This window comes from Mastigoproctus giganteus, chromosome 2 (assembly GCF_048544385.1).
Source record: "Mastigoproctus giganteus isolate SK-2022 chromosome 2, ASM4854438v1, whole genome shotgun sequence".
Taxonomy (NCBI): Eukaryota; Metazoa; Arthropoda; class Arachnida; order Uropygi; family Thelyphonidae; genus Mastigoproctus; species Mastigoproctus giganteus.
The window spans coordinates 3,410,642-3,434,022 of record NC_143576.1 but is presented as its reverse complement, the minus strand read 5'-3'; the positions used below and the strand labels follow the sequence as shown (position 1 = coordinate 3,434,022).

Sequence of the window (23,381 nt, the reverse complement as noted above, 5' to 3'; positions counted from 1 at the left end):
TTATGGGCCTTTATTCATTAATTGGAAAATCATTTGGCCAGACATAGACTTAGATTAATAAAAATCTGTTGTTTTTATAAATAATATTTTCTGCAGCATTATAAAGTGGAATACAGCTATATGAGCCTGTCATTGTGGGAAGGTTATAGCTATAAACTCCTGTTATAACACTCTACACTCAACATTCTTTTCTTCTGGTTCCATGGTCAAACTGTGAAGAACCATACATTTTTTTAATGGCTGTATCACTCCTGTTTAAATGTTTTCTCATGTATATCACTTTTTTAAGGTTTGAAGAAGGAATAAACCCAGATGTAACAATATTCATCCACACTCCTTGCTGATACAAGTGTGTGTGTGTGTGTGTGTGTGTGTGTGTGTGTGTGTGTGTGTGTGTGTGTGTGTGTGTGTGTGTGTGTGTGTGTGTGTGTGTGTGTGTGTGTGTGTGTGTGTGTTCAATATGACATCAGTATAAATTTCGTTAATGACAGCATTCTTATTATTTTTGTTTAATACTACATCTGTTGTGTATTATACAGTAATATGATAGCTTTAGTTTAATTTAATAAAATCTCTTTAAAATTTTCATTTAAGGGAAAAAAAGGTTGATGTACTAAAAAAGAAAGCAAGAATAGTACAATATTACATTAAGTAAGGTTTTCTACATTGAGTGAATGTCATAGTAGATTAAGTGAGATTTTGAGGTTGAACATTAGTAAATGTAAATGCAGTTATCCTAAAATAACATGCCGGTTTGGTGGTACACACTCAAGATGGTGGAAAATAGAACTTCTTTTCCAAGTATAAGGGTTCTGTCACCAATGTACTGGGAAAAGAAGGTGATTATCCCATTGCATACAGGTTTGAAAGTCTCATTTTAAGAAAGATTTGGATCTGTTGGAATGAGTACAGAGAAGAGCAACCAGATTAGCCATGAATACAAAAGGATGCTCCCACCACAAAAGGCTTTAGTTGCACAAATTGCAGTGCTTGGAAACTGGGCACTTACAAGGAGACCCAATTAAAGTATTTAAGGCTTTAAATGGATTGAGTAAACTTGATAACAGCATGCTTACTTTTTTGAACATGCACACGCACGCACGTACACACACACACATACAAAAATTAAAAGATAGCTGCAGAGTAGATGTGCAAAAATTTCCTTTTCCAGAGAGTAATTGTTGATTGTAATTGATTGTTGACTGGTATTGTCGAAGTGGATAGGTAATGTTGTTTTTTTATGCCAATGCTATAAACTGGCTCCCTTACTCTATTGTCCCCACCACCACCATTACCAATAATAATAATAATAATAATACAAGTCTTCAACTTAATATAAATTATTGTTTCATAAACACTGCAAAAAAAAAAAAAAGCTAAAAAAATCAATGTTATCTTTTTTGTTATTTGTTATTTGGTTTTTCTTTTTAGGAGCATTAGCAACTAAGGCCATATTGCTCCGGGAATATGTGGTGGTCATTCCCTTGACCTTTCTGCATCCTCCGTATTTGGTGGTGATGGGCTCGAACCCGGTCTAATCAAGAAGCGTGTGCTACGCACTGCTGCTCCTTCCCACCTGGCTACAGAGGCACCTCAATGTTATCTACCAAATTATTAATTAAAAAGGGAAAAATAGTCTCCAAAATAAGGGGACAGATTCCACTTATTATGCTTTCCACTTATAATTCTCTTTGGGGACAGTTATTGGGAAGTGTTATAGCAGGAGTTTACTATTTATCCAGGCTTAACAAGATACACCACATGAACAAGCTACTTCTTAACAGTGCCATAAATGATCAACTACTATGCCATACACTGTCTGCAATATATATCACAGCCTGCAGAGATGAAATTGTTATTAAAAAGACCAAAAAAAAAAAAAAAAATCATTCAAGCAAAGAATTTCATTGGATAAAAAAGCTAGGCAAAGCATCGTGGTGGATAAAAAAGATCAAATAACAAAAAGTTTGCTCATCAGTAATCAAAGGTATTTTGGACTGGCAATGCCATCATTATCAATGAACTTTGTAGGTTACAGAACAACCAAAATAATAACTATATCACTTTAACAATTTTTTTTTTTTTTTTTTTTTCTATCCTCAGCTATAAGGCCATGCTGAGTAACCAGTATTATCTTTGGAAATAAAATGAGTATCTATTTATTTACTTACCTACTATGGTGGTGGAGGCCTCCGTAGCCGAGTGGGCAGGCGCAGGAGTGCAGTAGCACACGCTCTTTGAGTAGACCGGGGTTCAAGCCCCTGACTGCTGAATACGGTCAATCTGCCAACCCGCACTGGACCAGCGTGGCAGATTATGGTCCATTTCTCTCAGCATGAATTGTTGAGGAGGCTTCCATCCTGCAGTGGGTTGATAATGGCTGCACTTTACTTTACTTTTTATGGTGGTGGAAATCATCACACTCAATCTGACTAGAGTGACTTGGCATTTAGGAAATGCTGCTGGCTACTCAACTGTAAGAAAAAATTGGATTGAACATGTACTGAGGGGGAGAGTGAGGGAAAATTTTTTTAAGTGATGCAATTGAGTGGAAATTGAATGGTGATGGGAAAGAGATAAAGGAAGAAGGAGAATTGGAATATCAGATGATTTCATATAGGTTGATAGGCACAAGGGTAGGGAAAGGGCTGAGGATGTGGAGAAGTGGAGACATGATTGAGTTCTGGCTATCATGTGGCAGAAAACACATAGTGATGGATCCTAAACGTGATCATTGTTAGTAGTTACTAGCAGTATCTAGTTTTTTTTTTAACTTTAAATAATATTGTTTGAAATATATTTTGATTTTCTGTGATTATGTTTCAGATGTGGAAAAAGTCTGGGGCATGGTTCTTTAGGGGCTTACCAAGGTATACTCTACCATTGAGGAAGAGTGAACAAAATAAGCATAGTCATGTAACTGGAGTCAAGACAGTTGAAAATGTAACTGGATCAACTGGTCGAATATTTAGTACATGGTCACAAGGAAGAGGTAATTTCTTGACTTTCTTGACTATAAATACGAGGTGTGGATTGTTGCAATAAAATAAATAGAATGAAATATTTCATACCTTTCAAGTTATCCTGTTCAAAATATTTGCCTCGGACTTGCACACACTGTTCTACATGTTTATTCCAAGCACAGAAACATTTAAGAAACACCTGGAAGTTATCTTTTATAAGTGCTTTTAACACTTGGCTCGTTTTTTTCTGAATGTCTTCAGTGGACTGAAAATGGGTTCCCTTAAGTACACATTTCAGTTTAGGGAATAGAAAAAAGTCACAAGGGACTAGTTCTGGCAAGTAGCATGCATGTTCATACACAGGGATTTGTTTTTTGACCAGAAACTGACAAACAGAGACCAAATGGTTTCTATCAAGACAATATTCCAGCATTGTGTGCTGGAACATTGTCTTGATGGAGCATCCACCCATCCTTCCACAATTCATGTCTTTTCTTTTGAATTTTTCATTGACAGTCTGATTTGGTGGGATGTATTCTGCCATAATTCCTTTAATATCAAAGAAAACAAGAAGCAAGCATGGTTTTTATTTTTTATTTTGACATTTTTTTTCTTTTTTTGGTCTGGGGGAGTTGTTTGTTTTTTGTTGCATTGACTGTCTTTTAGTTTCTGGTTTGTACTGGAACAGCCAACTTTCATCGCAAGTAATTACAGTACTCAGAAACTCTTGATCTTCTTCAATTTTTTTTTCAAAGCATCATCACAAACTTGAAGTTTTCTCATTCTTTGATCTTCATTCAAAATTTTGGCAAGATCTTGGCACACTTTTCTCATGCCTAAATTTTCAGTTAAAATTTGTCTTAACTGTTTCTCTGTCCATATTGGGTTCTGATGCAAGTGACCATCATTTAAGCATTCTAATGCTTAAATGATGACCACTTCTAATCAGTGTGCTTACCTAGTGCACATTTTCAACAGTTCCATAGATACTGGACAGCCTGCTCATTCATTGCCTTCCACATACATTCTCTCTCTCTCTCTCTGTCTCTCTCTCTCTCTCTCTCTCTCTCTCTGTCTCTCTCTCTCTCTCTCTCTCTCTCTCTCTCTCTTCCTTCACAAATTCTTTTATTCAAACATGAAAACTCTTAACATAGTACATTCCCTGTAAACTTGACGTTACAGTTGGTGTTTATTTTCTTATAATTTTGTTCAAAATTCAAGGTTGATTTATTGTTCAATTCTTTTTTTTTTGTCATTTTTCTGGCAAATTGCAAAACACAAGGTAATGAAAACCTGTCTCTCTGCAAACCAAATGAGCATGTTGGAACATGACTTGGCAGATGACTAGGGAAAGTTTCAAGGTCAACTGCTGTGCCTTTGTTTCACAGGTGTGTAGTGGTCGTGCATGCAGCCTCATTATTTAATAGCCATCCCTTGTAGGGATGGCTATTAATTGTGTTTTTGTAGGTTGTTGGATTTAAATTGCTAAGATAAACACAAAAGACTATGGGAGTTCTATTTTTCATAATTTTGTGAAGGCCAAATTAACATTTTCAATTTCAGTTTTATTAGTAAATTAATAAGAGGAGTTTACCTCAATATAGTACGTGGAACACTTCCGTATGATACCCTCCAGAAATTAAAACGGAAAAAACGAAAAAATCGACAACTTACCGGTACATTCGTTTTGAATGTTTTCGTTAGATTCTTTTAATTGCGTTAATTTGAATTTTAATTGTTTTGAATTGATTTTGAATTGTGTTAAATTGATTATTTAATTATTTATATTTTACTTTAATTATTTAATTATTTATATTTTACTTTAATGTACCGGTAAGTTGTCGATTTTTTCGTTTTTTCCGTTTTAATTTCTGGAGGGTATCATACGGAAGTGTTCCACGTACTATATTGAGGTAAACTCCACTTGTTAATTTACTAATACTATTATCAACGTAGAACATATTGAGTATTACAGCTCTGATTCATACTATCTAATTTCAGTTTTATCTATTAGTGACATAGGAGAGTGGTGCGCAAACTGTGGGGTGCAGCCCCCAGAGGGGTCGTGGAAATTTTTAAATAAATTTATTTTTGTGTACATAAAAGCTAAAAACCTGTTCTTAAAATTACTTTTTCAATACTGTAGGTATAGAGACCTTGCTATTAGAACTAATTCTGAGATACGAATAAACCCTACTGTCCGCCGCGCCTTTCAATCTTTCTAAAACTCAGTCTTGTTTTATATATCACAAAAAAAGATTCTTCTGTTCCTATGCTTTTCTTTGGTAATACTCCAATTTCTAGGCAAAATGATATATCTCTTTTGGGTATTACCCTGATTTCTAATCTCTCTTGGCACAAGCATATATACAAATATTGTTTCCTCTGCATCTAAAAAACTTGGTTTTCTCTTTCGCTCTCGGCACCATTACTTTTCTTCCAAACAGCTGTTCACTCTGTACAAATCGCAAATCCGCCCTACCATTGAATATTGTTCCCACATCTGGGGTGGTGCCCCCAAAACCTCTCTCTCAGGCTTTTTGGTTCCGTTCAGAAGAGGGCAGTTAGGTTAATTAATGATTTATTTCTAACAGAGTCTCTCCACTCACTGTCTCTTAGACGTACTGTTTCTGCTGCATGCCTCTTCTACAGATATTTCCATGGGCACTTTTCTTTTTGAATTGGCTTCTATAATTCCTGCTCTCTCTCTTTTAAAACAGTCTGAACACGTGCTGCCACCAGCCAACATCCATTTACTGTCCAACTTCAAACCCACAGAACCAACTTTTCATCTTTCTCGTTTATTCGTTCAACTGCTGTTTTTCTGGAACAACCTTCCTTCACACGTATTTCCTGAAAATTACAGTCTACAGAAGTTCAAGTCTAATGTCAGCAAATATCTTCTTTCGTCTTCTCAATCTTCAACCCAAGCATGGTACTAAGTACTATAGGTTCTAATACTTCACGTGTTTGGGGTTTGCAAAAAAAAAATATATATATATATATGCATATATATATATGCTATTATAAAATAAGAAAAAATTGATGTACAGTGATTGGACAAATGCACAAGGAAGCACAAAATATAATGGTTATTATAAATAAAAATTTTGATTCAGTATTTCTATGATGTGCCAAGTCTGCTACATTAACTTTCTTGATGCAATCATAATCAGCTGATGATTAAATAACAATCCAAACAGAAAGCCATAGACAGAAAATGTTAAGTATGTTAATTTTTAAAAGCATGCTGCATGGATAAACAATCCTGTGGTTGTATTTTATAATAAAATGTGTATTTATTTCATTGAATTTTAATTTATAGTGTAGTGTGCATTTTAACAAAATTTCTGGAAAGCTATATGCAACTTTTTATCCTGTTTTTTTGGGAGTAGCTCCTGCTTTTTGCAATAAAACTTTTTTTTTTTTTTTTTTTTTATTCTGGTTCGGTGAAAAAAACTTCCCGTTTTCCTCCTGCTTACAAATATCTAATCTTCAACTTTTTGAAAGTTGGATATTAGGTATTTGTAGGCAGGCAGTTGGCAGCTATGCCAACTCCAGAATCATAAGTAGACAGTTTATTACTTGTCAGTGGTAATAGCATTGAAAGCTTCTGATTATAACTTGATCTTTTAAATGAATCTTTGAAGTAGATAGGAAAAAACTGAATTTCACTATAAAGAGAATACAGTATCCTATATAGAGTTGTCAAATGTCAGCAAAATGTTTCCTTGTTTTGCAACTGTTTTATGATCAAGTTCTACTAGCCATTCTTTGAATATGTGTTGCATCATCCATGGCTATTTGTTATTGACAGATTAAGTTAACCCTTCCCTTAAAACAGTAACGCTTTGCTGATTTGCCTATGAGTCTTGTCCTTTGTTTCTGCTATCTCTGTTAACACTGAAACCACTGTTTTTTTTTTTTTTTTTTTTTTTGCTTTTCATATCTTTGTACCTGTTACCTTGGAAAAAGAGATTTTAAGGAAACTGGTGATAAAACTCCCATTTCATCAGCATTATAAATGTCAAAATAAGAATAATCATCAATGATGTCATCACATTTTGAAATCTGGCCATTAGCAGTTGCTACATTGACTCTATATGATTCATCGTAGTTTTATAGTAGATGTTGCAACCTCTCAGTTCTGATTTAAAGTGAACTTCAAATTGTGAGCTTTTGCTTCTAGAATTGGCTCACTTGCTGATTGCTTTTGGCTTCTCTAGCTGCCAAGAACTCTTTGTAAAGTTGCTTCAGCACTAGAATAGAAAGCCTGGGAAAATCATTATTCTCTTTGTAGTGTGTGCATGTTCAAATTTGGCTAGTTTTGGCAAAATTTGAGCTTTGTTTTTAATTATTGTTGATATGGAGTTGGGTAGAATTTCACATCCTTTTGCCACCAGTTTTTTTTTTTTTTCTTGTCTCTGTCATATTTCATTATTATTTCTGCTTTTTATGCCATACTTAAAACTTTTTTGTTTTTGAGACATTTAAAATATTTGCAAGAACTGCAATGCACAGAAGATAACTAAAAACTACCTGTTGATGTAAGTCATTCAGTGTTTGGTTTTGTTTTCTCCTTTTTTATTAAAACTTTTTTAGAACTGTGATGTGAACCGACACTACTGTATAAATTTTTTTTCCCCATTGTTGGAGCCCCTTTATCTGGTTTCATACTGTATTAGCAGTACTGGAATTTTTTTTTATCTCTCTCTCTCTCTCTCTCTCTCTCTCTCTCTGTTGAATCTAACCATAGTACCTACCATAATATTAAAAGACTTGATGAGATGAGAATAGGCTGGAGTTTTTATTGAATAGTCCAGATATTGTCAGGCTTTCAATAAGTGGGATAGTGGTATTTCACTTGGTTATGATAATCACTTGCCACTAACTAGCATATTGCTAAGTTCCACAGAATTCACTACATCTGTGATTTGTGAATGCCACATCTCAGCTACTGCTTATGTTTGGTTGCACCTGGTTAGTAACCATCAGTTATGTTGGGTAGTATTTATACTACCTTTGGGCCTTGCAAATGGAGGGCATACTACATCAGTCTTATCAGTGTGAAGGTTTTCATTGCCACCAAGAATTCATTATTAAAATTTGCCAAATTCTATTGATTTCACAAGGGTGATCTCAGTATTAGTTACATGAAAACCTTAGACTGCTATTTGGCAGTTTTGGCTTTCATCACTGGCAGAATATCCATGATCAACCTCATGGATGCAGTTATTACATTACAGTGATTTTCACCCAATGGTGTAAATGTGTTTGATTGTAAGGAATTTAATTTTTAATTTATTCTCTCTTCCAGGTAGGGGAAGCAATGAAAAAGAATATACAGACAGTTCTGATGATGAATTGAGAGCTGCTAGATTAAACAAAAGGCAAGGAATGAAGAAAAATGTGACAGATTCAGGTATCTTTCGAAATAATTTATCAATATCTTTATAATTAACTTTCCATTCTCATAATTTTTATATGACATGATTTATGTAAAATAGAACTTTCTTTTACTCTTTTGTTTTTATGGCCGTAGGATTGTAGCCATAAAAACAAAAAAGAGTAAAAGAAAGTTCTATTTTACATAATTTTGAATTATGTAAAACTAAAGAGAGCGAGAGATCAAGCAAGTTTTCCTATCCAACAATCTCTATTGGGAGAGTGAGTCCCTGACTAAGGAATCCCAAGCTAGTTAGTCACTATCTACTTAATTCTGCTTATTCCAATTACTAGAGAAATCCTTGTAGTGACAGTATTCTCACAGCATTTGAAGAAAAAGCAGAAATGGCAGTTAGCTAGCTTTGGAAGTAGCTTTTGATCGTATCTGCTTACCAACATGGTTGAAGCTCCTCAAATCCTTCTACCACATTAATGGTCTGTGCTTGAGGTTTTTTATTTTTTATTTTTTTAATCACTCCTGGGAAACAGAACAATTCATCTTACAGTAGGCATTCAAACTTGCATTTATCTGATCTGTCAGCAGAAGTGTTACTCCAGGTGGCATTATATTAGATTTCATATTTACAGCCATCATTACTCCCCTCATTCATAATTTTGGGAACATCATAGTGTATATTGATAATCTCAAATTCTAACAAAGGTTAGGTTCAATGAACAGTCTCACAGAAATTGGAAGCTCTCTCACACTTCAGCCTGCAGATCTATCTGCTTAAATCAGCAGTTATGGTTGTCTCTAAAAATCACCCCTATTACCATTCAACTAATGCATGAAAGAATACATTGCTTAACTGTTGAAGACACAAAGATCTTGTACCGATGTTTTATCCCAAGCTCTGCTTCCATCTTGAGGAGCTAGAGGTATGAATGATAGAAAGAGGCGACTTGCAAAACAGAACCTCATCTGTGTAAAAAAAATTCCCATCACAGCAAGGAAATATATACAAATATATTTCCTTCTTTGTATATATAGCAAGGAAATAAATATACAAAATATCTATGTGGCATCACCTGTACTGTAGATCTCTGGAGCTGTGTGACACTCACCACACTAAAACTGCTTTATGGAGCAGTTTTAGTGTGGTGAGCATTTATGTTGAGATAGACAATCTGGAATTACCATCTCCCTCCCCAGTTGTATACAATGGCTATTGCTGCAGGACTTGGTCTGGTGTGATTGCTGCTAATAATCAAGAAAAAGATGATTAACCTGCCTGTAAAAATGAGTATGAAAGATATATATTCCCAACATCTGGGATATGGTTGGATAAAAATAGCCATATCCCAGATCAACACTAAGATCAAAAGCTGAGTGAAGCTGAAACCTGTGGAGATTACACTTTTTGGAGAGGTTCCTTCTATCCCAGATACTTCAAAAAATTCAGTCTTTGGATGCAGACCTAAATAGGATTGCCTGTGATGAAAGCTACAAACACAAGGTGATAGGAAGGTTGATATAATCCAAATGAAGTTTGCATAGCAGGATCATAGTGCACTGCTAGCAGGATCCCCATATGCTTTAAAAAGTATAGCAAATTCTTGACTTATGTACAAAAAGCATATTTATGGTTTCACAAAATTTAACAATTATAATCCATTCATTGTTGTATATACCCTTTTGTGTTTATATGTAACTCCATTGTTTGCAATTATGTAAAACGAAAGTACTTGTGTATATTATGGTAACCTATATAATTTTAATCATTGTTTTACCGAGACCCATAATTTCATCAGCATATTTTCTGGACTGTAAGATACACTTTTTTTCCTTAAAAATATTCCCTAAAATTCCCTTGCATCTTATGCTCTGATGGTATGCTAAGCATATTCAGTGATGTTTCACCCCTAATTATATCGAGAGAGAGAGAGAGAGAGAGAGAGAGAGGGAATATTGTCAGAATGTCCACGTGACTTTCTGAAAAAGTTTCCTCTTTTATTTTGTGACCAATTCAGATTTCATTCAATGGACACACTAAAAAGGATAGTTGCTGCGTTAAACAAGGAGCTGTAATTCCAGACCTTAACCATTCATGCACAAAAGCATTCATGTGTGAGGAGCTGACGAATTGGATGGGACACCAAATCACAATTTGAAACTCACAAGATGATTAAAGCAAAGAACAATTTCACCAATGCATGAATGGGTGGACCATTTGTGTGATTTAGTGACACTTGAGACAGTTGTAAAATCTCTTAAGAAATGAAGAATTAGCAATGTCCTTGTTGACACTACACTCTTTGAAGTGAAAGATCAGACTATAACATCAGTAATGAGTTATTGGAGTTCTAAGACAATAAAAATTTTGTTTAACAAGTACTTGTGAATTTGTGTTTACAAATATATGCAATAAAATATTTTCTCATTTGCTTTCTAAAATGTGAGGTGGGTATGTTTTATGTGCCAGTGCATCTTATCATCCACAAATTACAGTAGATCTGTTGTGATAGCCTTTATTGTACTTAGTTCATATAGCTTTAATTTCACTTAACTTTTTAATAACCTCTTAATAGTCATATATCACCTAGAAGTGTAAAGCACCAGCATAGGTCCACCTTTCTTCCTCCAATTTTTTTCTTATAAAGGCTTCCAAAGTCTTCTTTTTTTTCTAACCATGAAAGGCATGTTGCTAGACTGTATTATTACTGTTGCATATAACTAACATCTCTCTCTCTCTCTCTCTCTCTCTCTCTCTCTCTCTCTCTCTCTCTCTGTGATGTTATTCAATTTAAAGTAGCACAATATATATCAAAGTAATTCAGTATCTGTGGCAAGAAAAATTCTGTAGAAGATTTTCAAAGATCCGTCTCTGGAGTCATCATGAACAAGTAAATATCTGGGCCGTGTTAGGTTAACTAAGAGTAAGAACAGGTGCATGTATACTTACATGTACACCAATGCTAGGAGCATAGTAAATAAATTTGATGAATTTGAAGTGCTAGTCAAGACATCAAAGGCAGATATTGTTGGTATATCAGACACATGGTGCCACACAGATATAAGCAATGCAGATTTTGAATTTGGGGAGCACAATGCATGCAGAAAGGACAGAGAGGATAGGAAGGGAGGATGGGTTATGCTGTTAGTTAGGAAACACATAAAATCTAAGGCAGTGCATCCAGTTGACTTGGGTGACGAGTGAAATGCTGAGTTAATTTGGTGTGATATAAGCACTGGGAAAGCAAAAATGAGAATAGAAGTGTGTTACAGGCCTAATGACTCTGATGAGTATAACGAACAAATGCACAAAGAAATAAGAGTGGGCCAGTAAATTGGAATGTCTGATAATGGGTAATTTTAACTTTTCAGATATTGATTGGAACTTGTGGATTGGTCACTCACACGCACTAGCAAGACTTTTGTGGATTTATTGGATGACTGTTTGCTACAGCAGTGAGAGGCAACCAGGGAAGTAATAATCTTGATCTGATTATTTTCGCTGATTATTCATGCATTAAGAATCTGCTGATAAAGGAACCACTAAGTGGCAGAGATCAAAGTGTACGGAAGTGGAATTTTCTTAAAGATGCAACTACCATGAGGGATAAAGGAAGGGTTTTTGCTTTCATAAAGGTGACTGTTGTGATCTCAGACAGTTTTAAATTCTATACAGTGGAACCAACTGATGATGATACTAACAGAAAATTATAAATGGAAAGTATTCAAGGAATTAATTTAGAAAGCTACCAGGCTTTTCAATGAAACTAAGAAATACCCTACAAAGTTTAAGCATAAATGGATGTCAGATGAATTCATGAGACTCGTGGCAGAGAAGAAATGCATGGGATGTATATAAACTAACAAGTGACACAGAAGCCTATAGCAGATATAAACTAGTCTGTAATTAAGTAACAAAGGAAATTAGGGAAACAAAGGCAGATTATGAGAAATCTTTGGAAAACGATGCAGTGAAAAACAGCAAATACTTCTTTAATTATGTAAACTCTAGAAGGAATGGGATAAATCAGATTGGTCCATTTGGTATTGATGGTTCAGCTGTTGATGATTCTGCTCAGGTAGCTGACAAAGTGAATGAGTATTTTGCATGTGCATTCACACATGAGGAATTCTCTAGGGAAGTGGAGGCTAGAAGTTTAACAAATTCTAAGAGAGAGCAAAATTATTTTTTAATAACGGAGAGCAAAGTGGTGGAGAAACTGTCGAAGTTAAACATAAGAAAGGCACCTGGGAGTCTTTTTTTTTTTTTTTTTAGGAGGCCATATAACGAACTAAGGCCATATTGCTCCAGGGATATGCGGTGGTCATTCCCTGACCTTTCCGCATCCTCCGTATTTCACGGGCTCGAACCCCCGTCTAATCAAGAAGCTTGTGCTACGCACTGCTGCTGCTCCTGGTTACGGAGGCACCCTGGCGGTCGATGGGATCTATCTAGTTATATTAAGGAAGGCAGGAAAGGAAGTAAACAAACCCTTAGTCCTAATTATGGGAGCAACCTTAGATTCAGGAGAGGTTCCCATGGACTGGAGATATGTAAACATTTTCCTAATTCACAAAGGGGGATCAAAGGTTGACATGAGTAATTACAGACCTGTTAGTTTAACTTCTGTTCCAAGGAAAATAATGCAATCACTGGTTAAAGAAACAATGCAGGATCATCTAGACAAGACTGTAGTTGTAGTTCAGACACAGCATCGGTTTGTTAAGTGTAAATCTTGTCTGACCAATTTGATTGGATTCTGCAATGTGGTCACAGATAAAATGAATGCAAAAATAATTTTGATATCATACTTTTATATCAGGAATGTATTTGATACTGTTGCACATAAAAGACTGCTGTACAAATTGGAGTAGTATATGGCATTAAGGACAAGTTGTTGCTATGGATAAAGGGATGGTTGAGTGGAAGAAGCCAGAGCATGGTAATCAATGGACACTGCTCTTCATGTACTAATGTTATTAGTGGAGTTCCATAAGGTTCACTGTTGGACCCATTGTTGTTTTCTGTATTTATTGATGATATTGATGAAGGTATATCAGGCTTATTGTCCAAGATTGCAGATGATACAAAGGTTGAGAGGAATGTTAGTAGACTGCTGCAACAGGATGTGATCTAGAACATTTGGGCAGATGGGCTGAGAAGTGGCAACTGAAATTTAACATTCACAAATTTGAAGTACTGCATATGGGTAGCATTAACCCCAGAGTAACTTTCCAACTGTGTGGTACTACACTCAAGATAGTGGAGAATGAAAAAGTCCTTGGTATAATTGTGCAGTCAGTTATGAAGTTTTCTGTGCAGTGCAGACAAGCTGCCAGAACATCTCATGGCATCTTGTCAATGATATACAGGAATTGTGCTAGCAGGAATAAGGAGGTTATTATCCCCTTGTATAAGGCAATGGTCAGGCCACGCCTTGAGTACTGTATGCAGGTTTGGAAGCCTATTTTAGGAAGGATGTAGAGCTGCTGGAATGAGTACAGAGAAGGGCAACGGAATTGGGAAAAAAAAGGGTTTGCCATTACCAAGAAAGGCTTAAGTTCTGCAAATTGCAGCATCTGGGGATTAGGCACCTGCGAGATGATCTGATTGAGGTGTATATGGTTTTGAATGGTTTGAGCAAGCTCAATGCCGATGAGATTCTTCTCCTTGCTCAGATTACTCACCTGAGGGACATAAATTCAAATTGAGGAAAGACAGTCATACAATAGATGTGTAGAAATTTTCCGTTAGCCAGCAAGTTGTTGATTGCTAGAGGAAACTTCTATATTTCATGGAAGTTGATAGCTTAAATAAATTCATGGAAGAACTGGACAAAAACATTTGGAGCAAATGGGAAATTTTTTTTTTTTTTTTTTTCGTTTGGCTGACGTTATATAAGCTTGCTTTCTTGCATCATATGCTGCTACTAATGCTAAGGAGTCACTGTTGCCATATATCTTAAATTCTGAATCAGTATTAAGTGTTTCTGCCAAAGAAGTTATAATCTAATCATGTCTGCGCACATTTGGTGCTGGATACAAATCTGCAATTCTTGATATCATATACTGCAAAACTGGGATTGTTCTGTATGAGATAAAAAAAAAAAAAAAAAAAAGAGAATGACACAAGTTGGATAAACAAAATAATAATTTTAATGGCTTCTCTTACATGCCAGATGATGAAAATAGCAAGAGGCAGGGACATTTTCTTACCATAACTCCTTTGTAAAATAGCAAGAGGCAGGGACATTTTCTTACCATAACTCCTTTGTAAAATAATTATCTCAATATATAGGACGTTAGAACAGTTCTGTATGATACTCTCCAGAAATAAAAATGAAAAAATCGAAAATCTTACATTACAGTAACAAATATTAAATATCAGTTTAATGCAATTAAAAATTAAGAAAATTAATTAAAAGAATTTAACGAAAAATTTGCAAAACGATTATGCAGGAATGATCGCAGGAATGAAAAATACCGAATAGGGGTGAGCATGAAACTTAAATAGGGATTATATGTCTTCACGCATACACATAAAAGCCCACGAATCAGAGATCAGATATGGCCGGCTAAAATTAACAGAATTCTCATGTAATTTAATTTCGACAGTTTCTGCAATTAATAGCCACGTATAATTACGTTGGACCTTAAGTACAGTATTTTGGCGTCGCTAAATAAAAAAGTATGTTTTTCATTAACGACATGAAAGGCTAATTCTTTAATTTTTTTATTTAGCCTTTCATGAAAGGCTAAATTAAAAATTAAGAAAATTAATTAAAAGAATTTAACGAAAAATTTGCAAAACGATTATGCAGGAATGATCGCAGGAATGAAAAATACCGAATAGGGGTGAGCATGAAACTTAAATAGGGATTATATGTCTTCACGCATACACATAAAAGCCCACGAATCAGAGATCAGATATGGCCAGCTAAAATTAACAGAATTCTCATGTAATTTAATTTCGACAGTTTCTGCAATTAATAGCCACGTATAATTACGTTGGACCTTAAGTACAGTATTTTGGCGTCGCTAAATAAAAAAGTAATGTTTTTCATTAACGACATGAAAGGCTAATTCTGACGCTGCTGAACGAGAAGCACAAACTGAGGCCGCATGTTGATTAACACGAATATTCTGAGGAAAACACGTCGAACCTTGGTAAGACTAGTCGAAAATCACCGCAAGAAATGTTGTGTACCAGGTCATTAATTTGTGTTGCGAACGAGGAAAGGACTGAACGATTGTCCAGTATAGTGTGTAATTTCTGTATTGGCCTGACCACAATTTTAAATTTGGTATCTTTAAAGAATCTGTTAAGTGTATGTGTCACTGTTCAACATATGGGACAGAAATAAAGTATTTTTTTATATTACTATTGTGGGTTGGTATAGTATTTTGTATCCTATCCTTAGCTTGTACACTAATTCAATTTATTGTAGCAAGGGGATAACCTTTGTTTAAGAATCTGCTGGTTAATATTTCTATTTCTGAGCCCAAAGCGGATTCTGTCGTTGAATATTTATAGGCATTTAGAAATTGATTAGCATTAGCAAAGGCACATGATGCAAGAAATCAAGCTTAGGTAGCATCAGCCAAAAAAAAGCAACATAAAAAAACAACCCTTATTTCACTCATCCACTTGCTCCAAATGTTTGGCAAGTTTTGCCATGAATCTATTTAAGCTGTCAACTTCTACAACGACAGATGGAAGTTTGTTCTAGCAATCAACCACCCGCTGGCTAAATGCAAACTTCCGCACATCTATCCTACAACCGTCTTTCCTCAATTTGAATTTATGTCCTCTCAGGCGATTTATTCTGAGCAAGAGGAAGAATCTCATCTGCATTGAGCATGCTCAAACCATACAAGGCTTTAAACACCTCAATCAGATCACCTCGCAGGTGCCTAGTCTCCAGACACTGTAATTTGAAAAACTTAAGCCTTTCTTCGTAAGAACAACTCTTCATTCCATTCACTAATCTTGTTGCCCTTCTCTGTACTCGTTCCAAAAGCTCTACATCCTTCTTAAAATGAGGCCTCCAGACTTGTATACAGTACTCAAGTTGTGGTCTGACCATGCCTTATACAAGGGGATAATCACCTCCTTATCCCTGCTAGAAAAATTCCTGTATATCATTGACAAGACACCATGAGCTGCTCTTGCAGACCATCTGCACTGCTCAGAAAACTTCATATCTGCCTGCACAATTACCCCCAGGTCCTTTTCATTCTTTACCACTGTCAGTGTGGTACCACAGAGTTGATACTGTACTCTGGGATTACTGCTTCCCATATGTAATACTTTACATTTGTCAATGTTAAACTTCATTTCACCTCTCAGCCCATCTGCTCAACTTTTCTAGATTCTGTTGCAGCATTGTACTGTCATTAGTGTCATTAACAACCCTGCCAACAGTAACGAATGGGCCTGGAGTTCTGGGGTCCATAGTTTAATATACACGTAAGTTAGTTATAATCCAGTATAAACTGGATTATAACTAACTTACATGTATATTAACCCTGCCAACCTTCGTATCGTCTGCAAACTTGGACATTAAGCTTGATATACCATCATCAATATCATTTATAAATACAGAAAACAACAATGGACCCAACACTGAACCCTGAGGGACTCCACTAATAACATTAGTCCACAAAGAGCATTGTCCAAAGATTACCACTTGCTGTCTTCTCCCAGTCATCCATCCCTTTATCCATAGCAGCAATTTGCCTCCAGTGCCACACTGCTCCAATATTTGCAGCAATCTTCCATGTGCAACAGTATCAAAGGCTTTTCTAAGATCCAAATATATGATATCAAAGTTATTCTTTGCATCCAGTTCCTTTGTGACTACATCATAGCATCCAATCAAATTAGTCAGACAAGACTTCCCCTTAACAAACTCATGCTGTGTCCGAGCTATAACTGAAGTCTTGTCTAGATGATCCTGCTATGCTTCTTTAACCAGTGCCTCCATTAATTTTCCTGGAACAGAAGTTAAACTAACAGGTCTGTAATTCCCTTTGATCCTCCTTTGTGGATTGGGGTCACTTTTGCACATCTCCAGTCCATGGGTCCAGTCCAGGGAAGCTCTCATAATTATGTCTAAGGGTTTGCTTACTTCCTTTCCCGCCTTCTTTAATATAACTGGATAGATTCCATCCACCCCAGGCACCTTTCTTGTGTTTATCTTCAACAATTTCTCCTCCACTTTACTCTCAGTTATTACAAGATTATCTAGCTTACTGCCAGAGTTGAATACACCTCTGGCATTTCTCTCCCTGAATAACTCCTCATGTGTAAATGTCAATGCAAAATATTCATTCAGTTTGTTAGCAACCTGGGCACACAGAAAGAAATTCCCCTTGGCAATATCATGTCCTGTGCATTTCAATAGACTGTGATTCAGAGCACACCGCTCCCCTTTGTTCTCCCCTGAGCCACAGCAGTTCCATTAGTTTGAGCCTTTTGCTTTGCTGCTCTGGCCTGAGTCATGATTTCTATTCAAGTTCAATAAAATTCCAATACAAAATATAACCCTAAACTTATATTTCAGTGCAATTATAACATTATATATATGTATTTCGGTATCAAATATTATCTCCAAGTTACGTTATATGACTTGCTTATCCCCTGTCAACTTATACGTATTAATTTATGATGTTACGTTTGTAAAAACTAGGTTGCTATATTTATTTAGTTAAAAAGGTACAATTCAATTGACAATGAAATTTAATAAGATTGATAAATTTTACTGATTAGTTGATACTACTATACTCGCTATCTAGTTTTCCGTTAAACCTTACGCTATTTAGTTCAATGCACACGTTGTATCGTATAACAATGGCGGCAAGTTACAAACTGTAAATCTACAGACACAAGGTATTATTTACTTTCTAAAGCGTGCTATCTAAATTCAAAATAAACCACGGAGCTTGACTAGGTCTATAAGCTGCTTATAGAAAATAATTTAATGAACATTTAAGTCAATAAAGTGGCTAAATATAATTAAAAACTTTGCGTTCGCGGGAGCTGCAAAACTTGTCCAACACGTGGATTTGATACCCTTACCAATACTAAGTAATAACTTACAAAATCTCTATCTAAATTCAAATTAAACTAAAGTATTCTTACTAGGAATATAAAGCAACTCCAAAAGTAAATTAATATGCCAATTTAAGTCAATAAAAAAGCAAAAACTTCTCTATTAGCTGGAGCCGTAAAAACTTGGCCTGTTCACGTGTACTCTCACACCCACTCTCATGTAGGTTTTCGATAGATGTTAAATTGGATTTTATTTGAGTCCCACGTAAGTATTAAATTTAGAGAATTTAATGACTTAGTATCCATATCCTCCCTTTCCAATGTAAATATAAGTCTTGCATGAATATTATTAAGCGGAGCATTTAATATCAAAAAATACTTTTTTTTTGTCCCATATGTTGAACCGTGGCACAAACTGCTTAACAGATTCTTTAAAGATATCGAATTTAAAATTGTGGCCAGGCTAATACGGAAATTACACACTATACTGAACAATCGCTCAGTCTTTTCCTCATTCGCAACACAAATTAATGACCTGGTATACTGATTGCGACTCATCTTACCAAGGTTCAACGTGTTTTCCACTGAATATTCGTGTTAATCAACATGCGGCCTCAGTTCGTGCTTCTCGTTCAGCAGTATCAGAATTAACCTTTCATACCGTTAATGAAAAACATACTTTTTTTATTTAATGAGGCCAAAATACTTAGTGTCCAGCGTAATTATACGTGACTATTAATTGCAGAAACTGTCGAAATTAAATTACATGAGAATTCTGTGAATGTTTGCCGGCCATATCTGATCTCCGATTCATGGGCTTTTATGTGCATGTGCAAAGACATATAATCACTATTTAAGTTGCAGGTTTAACCCAATTCGGTAATTTTCATTCCTGTGATCACGACTTACGGTTGTCAGCTTCAGGAACGAAAATCGTTTTGCAATTTTTTTGTTAAATTCTTTTAATTAATTTTCTTAATTTTTAATTGCTTTAAATTGATTTTTAATTGCATTAAATTTATTTTCAATTGTGTTCAATTAATTTTTAATTATTTGAACTAATTAATTATTTTTTTAATTAATTAATTAAATCAATTAATTTTTAATTATTTGTAATATTTTCAGTTTTTGCATTTTGATTTCTGGAGAGTATCATACGGAAGTGTTATACTTACTATATTAAGGTCAACTTCTCTTATTATTTTATAAATATTGATATCAACAAAGTATAGTAATATACTTTGTTATCTGGTAAATACTGGTAATATATTTTGTTATCTGGTAAGACACAGATAGATGCATTTTTTTTTTTTTTTTTTTTTTTTCTCAGTTGTTCTCAATAAATGGATGAAAACTGCTATGTAGATACTTGTAAACAAAATTCTAAAAGTTCTGTAGAGTGTTCAATGAATAAATTACTTTTAAATAAAATCCTATTATTCAAGCAAAATGCTTTTTTTTTTTTTTTTTTTTTTTTTTTTTTAAATATTTTCAGGAAAAAATACCTCTTCCCTTTTCTGCACTTGAACTAACATGTAGATTTTCTGAAATTTCAAACTGGTAATAGAAATAAGAAGCTTATATGTAAGATGAAGGAAGATATACGTTGCCATAAACATATTTTGTTGTTTTCTAATTAAACCAGCACATTTGCTGAGATTGATATAGTACAGCATATGGGGTGTGGCTATAAATAATGAGACTGTACGTGCAGCCAGTACACATTAAGCACCATCTGTGAAACAACAGTGAGACAGGTTTTCATTATCTTGTATTTTTGCAGTTCGCCAGAAAAATGACAGACAAATGAATCGCCGTGTGGATATTAAATAACGAGACTGAGCGTACAGCCACTACACACCAAGTTCCACCTGTGAAACAAAGACACACCAGTTTACCTTGAACTTTTCCCTAGTTGTCTGCTAAGTCACGTTCTAACACGCTCATTTTCTTTACAGTGAGAGAGGTTTTCATTACCTTTTGTTTTTGCAGTTTGCCAGAAAATTAACAGACAAAAGAATCAAAAAATCAACATCAAATTTTAAAAAAAAACTAAGGAAAACACCAATTGAAAGTTAGATGTTGTTACATCAAGTTTATGGGAAAGATACTATGTCAAGAGCTCACGTGTTTGAATGGCATAAATGATTTTTAGAAAGAAGAGAGAGAATGTGGAAGGTGAAAACTGATGAAAATGTGGAGGAAATTGATTAAAAATTGTCATTTATGCATTAGAATGGTTGCATCAGAACTCAACATGGATGAAGAAACAGTTACACAAATTTTAACTGAAAATTTAGGCATGAGAAAAGTGTGTGCCAAGATGGTGTCAAAAATTTTGAAAAAAGATCAAAGAATAAGAAGCCTCCAAGTTTGTGAAGATATTTTGAAAAAAAAATCAAAGAAGATCCAGACTTTCTGAGTACTGTAATTACTTGTGATGAAAGTTGGCTGTTCCAGTATGACTCAGAAACTAAAAGACAGTGAGGACAATGGAAGGTGAAACAATCCCCAAGATCAAAAAAAGAAAAAAAAATGTAAATATAAAAAATGAAAACCATGTTTCTTGTTTTCTTTGATATTAAAGGAATTATTATGGCTGAATACATCCCACAAAATTAGACTTTCACTCAGATATTCTACTTTAAAGTTCTGACAAGGCTGTGTTAAAATATTGGAAGGAAGAGACCTGAATGACTTGATTTTGAATTGGATAACTTGTAAGTTATGAAATATTCATTATAAAATAAATATTAATTATATTTATTTTATAATGAATTATAAAGGAAGGTTAGGGCAGTGAAGGCCAAGTACGAAAAAGGCACTGGCTAAAACAGCAAAGAATGGTAACGAAGAATTTTTCATGTTTGTAAAAACCAAAAAAAAAAATGAATCAGATTGTACTATTATGGGAAGGTTTCAGGTGAATTGAGTAGGTACTTTGCATCAATCTTTACTGACAAAAGACCCTTCGTGGTGAGAAGAGGCTGCATGGGTGGAAGGCTGTGAAGAGGAAGCTGAGAGACATGAAATTAGTGATTTCAAAATTACAGATGATTGTTTATTAAGAAATCTTTCATACCTGAAAGCAAGCAAGGCTCCTAGAGTTGATGGCCTATACCAGTGATTTTGAGGGAGGCACCTAGAGAGTGCATCGAACCATTGAGATTAATTACAAGGATATTATTGAACTCAGGAGATATTCCAATGAATTGGAAAAGTGCCAACATATCACCAATATATAAAGGCAGTTCTAAGAGTGAATTCGGTAATAGGGAAAATCTTTCAGTGATAGGCAAAATCTTGGATCCAATGATTAAGAGTGCAATTGTAATCCAGGGACATTTAGATAGAAATGGTATTCTGAAGGACACACACACAACCTCGTTTTGTTAAGGGAAAATCATGTTTAGCTAATCTGGTTAGCTACACACACACACACAGGCCAAAACAATACAAACCTGGTACTAAGACAGTCACATGATGGATTGGATTTTTCTCGCACATTAGCAGCAACAGTGGCTATTATGTGTCACAGACAGAAGAAATGCAAAGAAAACTGATGTGGGGTGACATGTTGCCTCATTGAGTATAAAAACTGCACGGCTGTTTGACTGCAGTAATCTAAAGCCAGAATGGGGAAAATGCATGGTCAGACTTTGAAAAAGGTCTTATCGTGGATGCATATTTAGCAGGAGCCATGATTCAAGAAACGAAAGACATAAATAGGTTCTCAAAAGCATCTATCCGAAAGATTTTTAATGACTGGAAAGCAAGCAGTTCTTCCACATCTCAAAGGCATAAATGTTGCAGAAAAACAATATTACTTCAAGAGTGATACTCTAAGGAGGACTGTAAGGAGGTTAAAATAGGATATCCAGTGTACAGCAAATAACATCTGAATTCAATCAAGCCTAAAATTGCCCTATTTCAACCCATACCATGCACAGGGAATTGAAGAAATTGTGTACTGGCAGTCTCCTGCCTACTTGGAAGCCATTTGTTTCAGAGAAAAACAGAAAAATCCATTTGCAGTGGTACTGAGAACATCTAGATTGAACAGCAGAACAATGGAAGAAGGTCATATGGTCAGACAAATCATGATATATGTTGTTTTGAACTGATAGTACACAGAAAGTGTGGCAAAAACCTCACAAAGCGAAGTTCCCTTTTGCCTTGTTAAGACAACCCAAGCATCTGGAGTGATATCATGCTATGGGGAATGTTTTGCTGCCACACTCTCTGGGTTTGTTGATACTGGTGGAAGGTCGAATGCTATCCAGGGAGTACCTGAATTTTGTATTCAAATCTGCTGCACCCTGTAACGTACACGTTTATCCCAAGTGTGGGAATCATCTTCCCTGATTCCCACATTCACCTGATCTCAGTCCTATTGAGAATGTGTGGAATATGCTGGAGAGAGTTTTTTGGAAATGAATTCCTCTTCCTTCAAGTTTGTTGCAGCTACACGATATTTTGCTGGATGAATGGTTAATTAGACCAAAAAGGCCCTAAAACCCCTTATAGAATCAGTGCTTGCTGTTATTTGAAAAAAAGGCAGCCTGATTTGTTACTGAATAAAGGTTTATATTTTTTTGGCCAGTGTGTGTATTTTGACACAGTTACTCATGAGCTCAATGTAGGGAATAATTTCAACATGATTTATTTGGATTTTAGCAATTTGACTCTGGCCCTCATGAGAGGTTATATTATGGGCTGGAACATTTTGGGATTGCTGTCAAGGTACTAAGATGGATCACAGAGTGGCTGCAGGGCAGAAAGCAGAGAGTTGTGATTAATGAATATTCTTCAGATTCGTGTAACATCAGAAGTGTGGTTAGAGGATCGGTTCTTGGACCATTGTTGTTTCTCATTTTCATAAATGACATCAATGAAAGGATAGGCATGAAAAAAAATTTTCGGGTGTAAAGATTGGGCAAGTTGTTAATTGTAAGATTTCCTTTAG

General features: G+C 35.2%; 1 protein-coding gene across 1 annotated transcript in view; it reads left to right on the top strand.

The window, feature by feature from the left end:
• The window catches only part of LOC150089119 (rabphilin-3A-like), a 251,552-nt gene that overhangs the window by 34,124 nt on the left and 194,047 nt on the right, over positions 1–23,381 (top strand). Inside the window, exons 4-5 of the mRNA XM_090388013.1 lie at positions 2,827–2,992; positions 8,281–8,385. Of these exons, the coding sequence (XP_090244139.1) occupies positions 2,827–2,992; positions 8,281–8,385 (271 nt within the window). The remainder of the gene's footprint in view (positions 1–2,826; positions 2,993–8,280; positions 8,386–23,381) is intronic.